The sequence below is a fragment of the Pezoporus wallicus genome, unplaced genomic scaffold, assembly GCF_028554395.1.
Source record: "Pezoporus wallicus isolate ANWC-B61680 ecotype Strahan unplaced genomic scaffold, APGP_CSIRO_Pwel_v1 contig_4684, whole genome shotgun sequence".
NCBI classification, from domain to species: domain Eukaryota; kingdom Metazoa; phylum Chordata; class Aves; order Psittaciformes; family Psittacidae; genus Pezoporus; species Pezoporus wallicus.
In genome coordinates, this window is record NW_026637499.1 from 2,773,514 (window position 1) to 2,785,112 (window position 11,599).

General features: G+C 60.1%; 2 protein-coding genes across 3 annotated transcripts; both read right to left on the reverse strand.

The window, feature by feature from the left end:
* Positions 1 to 7: 7 nt before the first annotated feature.
* Positions 8 to 4,276, reverse strand: FPGS (folylpolyglutamate synthase). 2 transcript variants are annotated; one of them, XM_057405908.1, is made up of 15 exons: positions 4,170 to 4,276; positions 3,219 to 3,347; positions 3,082 to 3,135; positions 2,923 to 2,987; positions 2,733 to 2,847; positions 2,563 to 2,640; positions 2,231 to 2,292; positions 2,041 to 2,143; positions 1,887 to 1,964; positions 1,664 to 1,808; positions 1,480 to 1,578; positions 1,195 to 1,345; positions 1,038 to 1,113; positions 746 to 815; positions 8 to 677 (listed from the first exon to the last, which is right to left on the reverse strand). In XM_057405908.1, exons 1-15 carry the CDS (start codon positions 4,266 to 4,268, stop codon positions 256 to 258), a joined length of 1,746 nt encoding a protein of 581 aa, XP_057261891.1. In that variant the 5' UTR covers positions 4,269 to 4,276; the 3' UTR covers positions 8 to 255. The 2 variants fall into 2 exon arrangements, with proteins under 2 accessions (XP_057261891.1, XP_057261890.1); XM_057405907.1 differs by lacking the exon at positions 4,170 to 4,276 and having other exon boundaries at positions 3,219 to 3,494.
* Positions 4,277 to 5,708: 1,432 nt separating this feature from the next.
* CDK9 (cyclin dependent kinase 9) lies at positions 5,709 to 11,281 on the reverse strand. Its single transcript, XM_057405918.1, has 7 exons — positions 11,170 to 11,281; positions 10,729 to 10,810; positions 9,881 to 9,971; positions 7,964 to 8,130; positions 7,638 to 7,809; positions 7,415 to 7,563; positions 5,709 to 6,344 (listed from the first exon to the last, which is right to left on the reverse strand). Exons 1-7 carry the CDS (start codon positions 11,259 to 11,261, stop codon positions 5,979 to 5,981), a joined length of 1,119 nt encoding a protein of 372 aa, XP_057261901.1. The 5' UTR covers positions 11,262 to 11,281; the 3' UTR covers positions 5,709 to 5,978.
* Between the last annotated feature and the right edge of the window lie 318 nt (positions 11,282 to 11,599).

The window sequence follows — 11,599 nt, forward strand, 5'->3', positions numbered from 1 at the left end:
AGGCTCCCCCCTACTGCCCCCCAAAACCACACACACAGCCCCGGTACACCATGGGGCAACCCCCTTAGAATGAGGGGTCCTCCCAATCAGGTAGGCTGGGGGCCATGAGCATCCCCCCCTATAGCCAATGTCCCCATAGGGGGCACAGGCAAAAGGCACTGGGGTGAAAAGGGTGAAGGCAGGATGGGGTTGGGGGTCCCCTGAACCCCCCAACCGCCTCTGAGCATCCTCAGGGTGTTCCAAGGGGTACCCCCATCACTGGGACAAAGTGGGGTCCAGCAGCCGCAGGGCCCCCCCCACCAAGTGCAGGCTCCCAGTGACCAGGACGCGGATGGCAGCCGCCTCCCGCAGCAGCACAGCCCCGCTGCTGGCGGCAGGGTGCGGGTGAGCACCCATGGGTGCTGCCAGGTGGGGGTCCCGGCCCTGCGCCACCCATCGCAGCGCCTGCGCCAGGCAGGGGAACACCAGGGACGGGGAATTGAGGGGTCGTGGGGACGGGGGCACGAGGAGCAGGGTCCCTCGGGAAGGGGCCGGCTGCAGGAGCCCCCCGACCCGCAGTGGGGCTGGGAGCCAGGGGTCCTGGCCCCCTTTCTCCTCCAGCAGCCGTGTCCAGGTCTGCTGGTTCTGCAGGCAGCGGGTGAGGGCGTTCTCCACCGTCACGTTGAAGTTCTGCTGGTCTGCAAGGGATGGGGTCAGGGATTAGGGGAGTCGGGGATGGAGCAGACCCCGGCTCCCCAACACCCACCTGCGTTGCTGGTCACTGAAGTCGCTTGGGTGAAGTTGGGGCAGAAGACGGCGTAGTCGAAGTGGCAGGGCTGTGGGGAGACAGAGCCTGCAGGACCCACGTGTGGGACCAGGGAAGATGGGTCCAGGGAGGGGGCGATCCGAGTGCGCCCATGCACCCAGGGATGGAGGTGGGATACAACCAGGAGCACAAAGCATCAGCTCCACCTCACTGCTCCCCATGCTGACACTAAAGCAGGTCCCAGCACAGAGAGAACCCAGTGACGCCCCCCCTCTGCACCCCAAAACCTCACCATCAGCAGCTTGAGCAGCGCTGCCGTGTCCCGGTCCCCCGTGGCATTGAAGAGCAGCACTCGCACCTCGGAGCCGCTGTGGAGAGAAATGATGGGTCCCCCATGCCCCACGGGGACCCCCCCATTGTGCGTGCGTCCCCTCCTGTCCCCTCCTTACTCGTGGGGCCTGTCCTGGCCGAGGGCAGCCTGGCGGAACCATCGCACGCAGGCCTGGATGCTGCTGGTGGTGTGAGCCCCGTCCAGGTACCACGTCACGGGGCCGTGGGGCAGCACTTGGGTCCGGCCAAGCCACTCTGTGTCCCGCAGGCCTTGGGAGGGGGGGGGCACAGGGCATGGCTGGGACCCCATAGGGACCACATGTGGGGCAGGCAGCCAGGCACAGAATGCCCCTCCCCTCCAAGCCCTATGAGATGGGGGGAGGTCTGGCATGTCCATACTGCACCTTGGATCATGGCATCGGTGGGTTGGAATGCAGGCGCCAATGGCACCGGTCTCCCCGCCAGCTTGGTGCTTGGTGGCATCTCCTTCAGCTCCCCAAGACCTGATGGGATGGGTGCTGTGCTGAGGTCCTGGAGCCCACGGCAACGTCTGACCCCCCCCCCCATCCCTTGCCCCCCCATCCTTACCCCGGCAGCCACGGCGCTGCAGCCATGTCCGTGCTAACTGCAGGGCCAGGGCAGCGTTGCTGCGCTGGTGGGAGCCCGCCAGCCCCAGCTCCAGAGCATCGTGGTCCTCAAAGTCATCCAGCTCCGGGCACAGGTAGAGGGGACACTGGGGGAAGAGGAGGTTGAGCCCCCCCCTCCCTCCCTATGGGGTGCCCCACATCCACCCCACTGCTGCCCAGCTCACCTCCCGCTCCTGCGCTCGGTCCCTCAGCACCTCCAATGGCCGCTCTGGTTGTGCCACGGTGAATGCTGGCACGCCGGGCTGCGGGGACAGGGGTGCTCAGCACCACGGGCAGTGCACCCCAAACACACAGAGCAGGATGGAGCAGTCTCCGTACCTTAAAGATGCCCCCCTTCTGCCAGGCAATCTTCTCCATGGTGTCCCCCAGGATGCTGGTGTGGTCGATGCCCAAGGAGGAGACCCCGCACACCACCGGTGCCCTGGGATGCAGTGTGGTGGTATCCACGCTGCCCCCTCCACCATAGGGATAACAGGCACAGGGGCAGGCTCTGTCCCACAGCTCCTACCTGATGATGTTAGTGCAGTCGTAGGCACCGCCAATGCCAACCTCCACCACTGCCAGGTCCACCTGGGGACACAGGGACAGCAAAGCCATCAGAGCCACCAGCAGTGGGTGCCCCCATGGATTCAGGGATGCAGGCATCACTGCCCTGCAAACCCACACCTGAACACGTGCCTTACTCATGGGAAACCATGCACTTGGCGCAGCATCCCCTCTTACAGCACAACTGATGCAAATCCTGCCCCAGCATGGGGCTGGACCCCATGTGCCCCATCCCCAAGGATCCTCACCCCACGCCATGTCCCCATCACAAGCTGGGTGCCACCACCCCCTTACCTTCTCCTGCAGGAAGACATGGAAAGCCATGATGGTGAGGAAGCGGAAGTACGCCGGCATGCTGCCGTGCGCGGGGTCCTGCTGGGCACAGCGGGGGTAAGGGGACAGCAGGGGACACATACCCCATGGGGGGGGGGTCCTAAGGGAGGGAGCCCCCCTTCCATCCCCACCTTGGTCTCCTCCAGGCGGCTGTAGACGAGCCAGAAGTACTTGCTGAAGAGCTCCCTGCTGATGGGCTGCCCATTGATGCGGATGCGCTCTCGGACCTGCACCAGGTGAGGGGAGCTGAAGGGGGAGGGCACAGTCAAGCACAGCACCACCAGCACCCCCCCAAACCCCTCCTGACACCCCCTTTCCCACCTGTAAAAGCCAGTCTTCAGCCCATAGCTGCGGAGGATGCACTCGGTGAAGGCACACGCTGAGCCCTGCGGGGAGCAGAGTTAAACCCCGTCCCAGTGGACCAGGAGCAAAGGGGACCAGTGATGGTGACCCCCCCCAGCACCGCCCCCCCTGCCTCACCTTGCCCTTCGTCCCCGTGACGTGGATGATGTTCAATTGATCCAGGTCCTCGACCTGCCGGAGGTCAAACACCCGGTGAGACCCCCAGCCGCCAGCATGGGGGGGGGACACATCGTTGGGGATACCCCCCCATTCACCTTGAGCCCGCTCCTCTCCAAGAAGCCCCTCATGGCTTCCAGCTGGGCCTGGGGGTCTCCACGCTCCCGTTTCACCTGCTCCAGGAAGCTGGCGTTGGTCTGGAGGGTGTTGAGGGTCCGGATAGCATCCTGGAACGATCCGCCCCCCGGCACAGGGGTGGTTAAAGCGGTACCCATCACCGCAGCATCAGGCCTGCACCCATCGCCCCGTGCCCGCTCCAGCGCCCCATGGGGTTCAGCATCCCCTGCCAGCCACCCCGGTGGCATCTCCGCCATGGTGTCGTCCATTCCGCCCCCCAAACCCCGCTCTCCGGCAGCACCGGCGCCGCGATGCCACGGGGATGGGGGCATTTAACAGTGGGAGGGACCGCGCCTCCCTGGGCGGCGTTGGCCCCGCACCAGCACCCACAGCACCCAAAGGCGCCGCGGGCGGTGCTCTGTGCCGCCCCGCTGGTGGTTAAACAGAGGCGCCGATTAAGGCAACAGCGAGCACGTGGGACACCGGTGCCGCTGTTACAGGTGGCACCGAGCACCCCGAACGGGGGGGACACACAGGCCTGGCCCCGGCGCTGTGCGTGCTGCAGTGGGGCCCTGGCACAGAACAAGCCCTTGTCCGTGGTGCACGGACGCGCCAGCGGGCTCCATCGCAGCAGGCAGGGACGGGGCACTGGGGATGCTCCCGCCTCCAACAGGCTCCATCTCCGCGGTGGGGTCCCCGCATCCCAGGGAGAGGGCAGGGGTCTGCCCTGTGCCACCCCGGCTGCCGCAGGCTTGCGGGCAGCACACCGCGGGCCGGGATGGTGCGCAACGGCCGCGGGCTGCACGCCGGGACCGGGGCCACAGCAGCGCCGAGACCCCGCTGCGGGCCTGCGGCTTGGCCCGGGTCCGGCGGGGCTGGGGAGCCCTCCCGGTACCCCCCCCCCCCCAACCCCGTTCTCCCATAGCCGGTACCTGGTACTCCATGGCGGGGGCCCGCGCGGGCCGCGTACCGAACCGCCTTCCCGCGCCCCGCAGCGCCCCGCGCAGCGCGCGCACGCCCCGCGCCACCATCCCGCCGCGCCAAGGCACGCGCCCCCCGGCCCCGGGCGCGCCACCGCGAGGCCACGCCCCCACCCTCCCGCCACCGCCGCCATCTTGGAAACGGGCAACACGCGCCACGTTTTGGGGTGGGGGGGGGACAGGGGGACGGGACACGGACACGACGACAACGCCATGTTTGTGAAGGGCAGTGGGGGGCACACCGGGATAACGGACCCGGAACCTTCGCTCCGCACCATGGAGGCGCCTCTGGGGGGGAACCCCCGGGGCGATGCGGAGGGGCTGGTGCAGGGGAATGACCCCAAACCCCCAACCACGCACTGGGGCGCAAGGGAGCCCCTGTCCCGGCAGCATCACCCTCACCCGGTGCCCCCAGCACCCCGTAATGCTGCCCATTCAGCATTAACCCACCATAGCACTAACAGCGCTGACCCTGCGGGGGGGGGAACAGGCAGAGCAAGGCACCAGCATGGGAATGCCCCCATCCAGCCCCAAACTGGGTGCCTGTCCTCGGCAGGGCCAGAGGTGCTGCATCCCAGCACTGCGGCAGCTCACCCTGCTCAGCAAGAGTGACACAGAGGTTAAACCCAGCCCTTTTGGACTGCATCGTGTTTATTCACAACCAGCTGAAGCCATCTGGCTTATTGCTTGCAACCAACCCTGGTTTAGCCAAAGAAACCAACCCCACACACACCCCCCCCGGTGCAATCAGAGCCCCACACCAAGAGATTTACCTTGTACATGTCCTTTATCAGCCTCACTTTGTGTCCTGAGAACGGCCCCGCTCACCACTGCGTCCTCCCCTGAGACCTTACGTTACCGACGTGGCTTTAGCCATTAGCCTGGTTAACGGACAACCCACCGGATGCCAAAGGTTATCACCCCCTGCATGGCACGTACGTTACCTGGTTGGGATCCATGGGGCTCAGTGAGCCATCTGCGGCTGATGGCCATGGAAGACAAAGTGCTCAGCGAGCTGGGAAGGACTGAGTTGGTCCCACAAGGGTCCAGAAGGCGATCACACACCATCACAGTGCCCTGGATCTACACTGGAGCCAAGAGCTCCAGGGCAGAAGCCACAGGGGAGAGCAGACAGCTTGCAATGAAGGTGCTGCTTGCTGCTACAGCCCAGCGATTCCCACTGCAAACCCTGGCTGTATGGAACAAGCTCTGCCAGCCACCCCCCAGTTTACCCAGTAAGCCCAAACTAGACTGGAGCCCAACTCCAGTGAGTTAGTAATCCTGCCTAGAGCAACGCTGCCTTCCCCGAGACAACTCTGCATTACTCAGAAGCACCTGCCTCGACCTACATCAAAGCTTCAGGGCTCAAAAGATACACCACAGAGGAGCTAATAGAGGTGCCACTACCAACCAAGAGAGCAGAAGCATCTCCCAGCAGCTGCCCCCAGTCCGGCTGGTCACAGCACCATTTGCCAAGAGCCTCAGCACCAAGAGAGTCGCTTTCTCCATCACGACCGCTCTGCAAGATGAACATCACCACTACAGGCTGCTGCAAGGGGGACACAGCTCTGTGCAAAGCTGCAGGGACACAAGTCTCTCCAGTCACACAGCTCCACAGCGGCTGAGCTGCTGCACGAGGAGAGGACAGAGCTCGGTTCAAGGCACTTCACCTTGAAGAAAGTCCTTTCCCAGGCACAGACCTCCCTGCTCAATGCAACCTGCGGATTCCCCCAAGCAGGACCCCGCTGGGGCCGCCCCTGCTCAGAACACCCTGTCAAACTCGGTCTGGTTGGTGGCAGCCGGGTTCCTGCCTTGGTTAGGCGGCTGCTGGGGCATGTGCCCACCCCTCCTGCGCGGCGGGGCCAGGTACTCGAACATGGACTGGTTGTGGGTGGACAGCATGTTTTTGAGGTCCGAGGGCATGGGGTCTGACCAGAAGAAGTCGTGGTTGAGCGCGTCGTCGCTGTCGATCCGCTGCGCGGGATCCAGCACCAGCAGCTTGTCGATGAGGTCAAGCGCATAGGGGTCCTTCACATAGGCTTTGAGGCGGTCCTTCACCTTGCGCTTCTGGCCCTTGGGGAGATCCAGCTTCTCGTACAGCTCGTACTTATCCACGTTAGGCCAAACCTGGGAAAAGGCAGGAGAAAGGGGAGTTGGGACAATATATTTATGGAGAGGACAAGCCATTCTTGATGTGAACCCCTTCAGGCAAACCAGGGTGAGGTCTGCTGAGACAATGCTAGTTTATAACTTCCAAGCCAGCAGACCTTGTTCCCACAGGATGAAGGAGGCACTAAAAGGTGCACTAAAGCCTGGAGACGCGTGGACAAGTCAAGACAGCGTCCTTCTGGTGTGGGAATGGCACGCAGGATGCTCCAGGAGTTCTGGTTCTCCCACAAAATTGCTACTAGAGAGCACAGCTCCAACATCCAGAAAGGTTGAGTGACAAAACTCATTGCTAAATAACACCCGGGATGTATGCGGCACCTTTTATCCTTACAGAGCAAAGCATGATGCAATCACGGGCACTTCTCTCAACCACAGCAGGTATTTACATACAAAAGAAAGCGCCTTCAGTGTACACAGATAATGTATGCACACAATGTATGTACCGTGAGGCCTCTGCAGCTGCCCGCACAACCCTCAGCTCGGTCCCCACCAGAGGGCAGGACAAGCTGCTCTTAAATAAGGAGCTGAGCACTCACACCAGGCTAAGCTGATGCCACGAATCACAAGTTAGAACTCCAGAGGCTTTTCAAGGTGATCAAAAAACCCCACTCTTCTTTAAGCAGGAATTCAGAGGGTGTTTATCTCAGAGACAACCCCCAAACACAGGCCAGATTCCTACATGTAACATTCTGCTCTTTCACACTGGAGCAGCCAGCATCCTCTCTGTGCTCAAAGATACGACTTGCCCTTCGCAAAGGAGGTCTGGAAGACCAGGTTCATCCTCTTCTCCTCAGAGGCTGAACACAGGTAATGTGTCAGCTGTAGCTTACACAAGGGAAGCACAGTGCACCCAGCCACCAGGAGGCAAACACCACTTGCAGGAGCTTCCCCAGCCTCCCTGCCACACTCCAGCACTGGAAGCACACAGAAGCCAGCATACAGAGCAGGGAATGGAGCCAGGGGTGCCTGATCCCAGCCATTGCCCACATCACCGCTTCCTTCCTCCCTGCCCATGCCCTCGCCCTCACCTCCGGCGTGATGGACCCACAGAGCTGGCTGATGAGGGTGAGCTGGTGCTGCTCCGTATTCCCCTGCATGATGGGGCTGCGGGTCCACATCTCTGCCATGATGCAGCCTCCACCCCACAGGTCAATGGGGGGGCCGTAGTCCCGCTCCCCTAAACAGAGACTCCGTGTTAGTCACCTGGGGGAAGGAGAAGGGCAGAGAAGAGCGGAGCCCAGCACCTCGTACCTAGGAGCAGCTCTGGCGGCCGGTACCACAGGGTCACCACGCGGTTGGTGTAGCGGTTGGGTTGGCTGTTCTTAGCCAGGCTGAAGGCGCGAGCCAGCCCAAAGTCTGCCAGCTTTAGGACTCCATCCCGTGTGATCAGGACATTCGCAGCCTTCATGTCTCTGTGCAAGATCTGCATAAGGACAGACACCAAAAGGTTAAGCCACGAAGGTCCCCTCCTTCGGTACCTAGTGCTAGAGGGCACTTGGAGTCTGGACTCCCTTCCAGCCTGTGCTAAGACCTATGCTCCTTGGAAAGCCATGAAGAGCATGGATCTGGTACATTACCTTGTTCCTGTGGATGTAGTAAAGTCCATTCAACAGCATCTGCATCACTTTCTTGATCTCTGAGAGTGTGAACTTGACGTGGGCATTGCTGAGGAGACCAGCCAGATCGTGCTCACAGAAGTCAAACACAAGGTAGATACTGCCCTTGCAGCGGTTGTAGGGAGAAGCTATGGGAGAGGCAAAGAGGGACTGTCAGCACGGGACCCTTAACCCCATCACAGCTCCTTTCTGCCCTCCCAGCCACCCTGCTGCTCATACAGTGCTCATCAGACAAAACCTCAGGGCACAGGAACACAGAGAACCAGAGACAGCCTCAAGATCCTTCTTAAAGAGGCACTGAGACAGCACAACCAGCAATGGAAGAACAGGGGATGAGGGTGAGAGCAGTGAATGTCATCAGTTAGGCAAGGAAAGGAAATGACATCCTTTGAAAGCTTCACTTTGTGCTTGTTCTGTGCAATAACGGCCGTGGGGTTTCCTCCCTGCAAGCTGTGGCTGGTAGGTGCACACACACCTCGCTGCCAGCCAAGCATTATCACTGATGGCATCAGCGATAGAGGAGGCACCAGCAAAGACAGCCCCAGGGGAAATGCAGAAACAGAGAAACTCTCTCTAATATTAGAGTGAGGTTTTCCGCAACCTCAAACTGCATCTAAAACAGACTGATCTGGATCAAAGGGACTGAAAAATTCCAGCTCCAACTGCAATTTACAGTAACAGGAAACCTCACACGAAGCAACCGATTCCAATCTTGTTCCTAGAGCACACGTGCAAAACACTATAAAAAGAAAGGCTGATTTTCATCAGCTAAACTCACTGATGAGCAACTCCAACCAGAAAAGGATGCCTAAGCTCAGCCCCCATGGAAACACATCACTGCTTGCCACACTGGGTTTGCAATTCCTTACACGGACACAGCCCCTTCTGAAACCTTCAAGCCTGAGAACAGCAAATGCAAAGTTTTTGCTTCACTGGAAACTACGGTCAAGGTGGATTTGGATGAAAAGTGGAATTCCAACAAAACACACGCAACTCGTGCGTCTCCAAAAGTATTTACCTTGGGTTTGCCAGGCACAGTCATCCCAACTTAACCACACAATGAATTACAGATTAACCTGTCACTGGTTTTCACTCCTACCTGCCCAGACAATAACCTACACGCAGTGGAGTACTGGAGTAACTGCAATCCCTGGTCCTGAGCCAGAGGTTTTTCCCCAGTTCAGTGACCGGGCTCTTCAAAATCAATCACAAGCCACTTGGTGTTTATTTAACTGCAGGGACTGACTGGATGTTGTGGCTGAAGCATCAGCTGCCACTTTCAAAAGCATTTTTCCAGTAAAAATGTATCTAAGAGAATGATATATTCAAACTAGCTAATGTTTTAAAGCCATAACCACTGACACAGAGCCAGGCCAGGAGCACTGAGCACGCCAGCCACGCACTGAAGGAACACTGTGTGTGGTACAACAGCTCTGAACAGCCCCATCTGGAGCTCCAGCCCTCACAGCACGTTTCTGTCACCGACAGAAAGATGCTGATTGAGTCTCAGCTCAGAGCTACCACAAACCCAACCATCATAAGCCAGCTGAGACGGACAGCTCGAGCTCCTGTGAACAGCCACAAGATCAGCTCTGGTTGAGGACTCTCTGCTTCAAAGTGTCTCCAGTGGTGGCTTATTTAAAGCCTCTCACAGGTGAGTTTTCCAGCACAGGCAGCACTCACGGCCATGGCACAGGGATATCCTAGCAGGACTGACAACAGCTTTCCCAGCCAAGCTGCAACAACACCACAGACAGGAACAGAAGCCCATGCTCAGCTGGAGGACCCTGCTCCCAGCACAAGACACCAGGCTGCTCAGCAGTAAAGAAGGGATGAACCAAAGGCAGCAGCCAGCACAAGGCAGACCCTGCCAGCTACCTTTGGTCCTGCAGATTTCGATGAGGTTCACCACGTTCTCATGTTTGAGCAGCTGGAGGATTTTAATCTCTCGCAAGGCTGTGATGGGGAACTGGAAAGGAGAGAACAGGGATTAGAGATGCAGGAGACCAGGCCACCCCTGCCTAGAGAACAGGAGAGACATGACCATAGCTGCTTGGCAGGGGACCTGTTTGAGCCCCACCTCGACAAATCACTGAATGGCAATGAGAGGTTTAAAATACAACACAGACCCCAGGATTGTCCAAGTTTATTTATCATCAGGCACCGGTGGTGATGAAGATTCCGCCATGAGACAGAGGTGTTTCCATGGTGCCTGTTCACAACAGCACATGGCAGAGCCTGGCTCCAGCTGCAGAGCAGGCTCCCTGCCTGCTGCCCATGCCATTTAAGCTGTTAACTTACCCCATCTCTGCACACCCCTGAGCACGTGCCTTTCACACGCTACCCAGTTCCTCCACAAGCAACAGCCAGTGTGGAGCCCTGCGCTGGGGGCGGCAGGGGAGGAAGAACGTGTGAACAGCATCATTGCAACAGCTCCTTGCAGCCCAGTCACCACGCAGGTACTGCACTACACTGCTGCCATGTGCCTTTGTAGCCAGAAGGGGCACCTTGGATGGGCAACCTCAAGGACCAACATTATCACAGTGTAGGCAGGGGAGGCAAAACGCCCCAGGGCTGAGATCCTGCCCACATCCATGTTACAGCCATAAACTTTGTTAAAGAACACAGTGAAAGTGCATTTTTGCCACCCCAAAGATTAACTCCCACCTGCGAACCCCCCAGTCCCGACCTCCCCAATCCCAACCTGGCCACGCTCACACACTTACCCCCTCCTTCTCGTTTTCCATCAACACTTTCTTCAGCGCTACTTTCTTGCCCGTCTGACGATGCTTGGCTTTGAAAACCTCCCTGTAACAACACAAACCAACCCCTGAGCAGCACAAGGAAGGCACCAAGCGCTCCCGACCAGGCACAATCCCAACCGAGACACACCACAGCACCACACACGCAGCCCTGTGCCCGACACAGCCACATCCCCTTTGCACCCAAGACCAGTAGAGCCCCTCAGGAACACAGGGCAATGCCCCCACTGTCTCCAGGATAAACTCTGCCATATCCTGGCGCAGAGCAGGGCCCCAGAGTGGGAATGAGAGGCTCCGGGGACGCAGAGGGAGGGATGAGGGAAGGACCCGAACAAGGCCTGAGGGGGCTGAGGCCGGGGCAGGCCGCGCCCGGTGGCGGTGAGCCGGGCCCGGCGGAGCACTCACCCGAAGGTGCCCTGGCCGATCTTGGCGAGCTTCTCGTACTTGGACACCTCATCGCAGAAGGGGCACTCCACCATATCGTACTGCTTGGCCATGGCGCCGCCGGCCCGACCCGGCTCCGTTCCACACCGCGCCGCCACCCGCCCGCCCCTTACCTCCGCCACCGCCGCCACCGCACTTCCGCTGCACGCACCGTCACCGCCCCGCGCGGGGGCTGCTGGGACTTGTAGTCCTGCGGGGGTTTGCTGGGACTTGTAGTCCGGCGGCGGCCGCCATGTTGTCACCGTGCCCGTGCCTCAGCATCCCCATGGAGCAGCGCCGTGTCCCCGCTCCCCGGTGCTGCTGTCCCCAACGCGTGTCACCGGGATACAGCAGCATCTCCGCTCCCTGCCGCTGCACTGCACCAGGGGACGTGGGGAGGGGACAGGGGCGA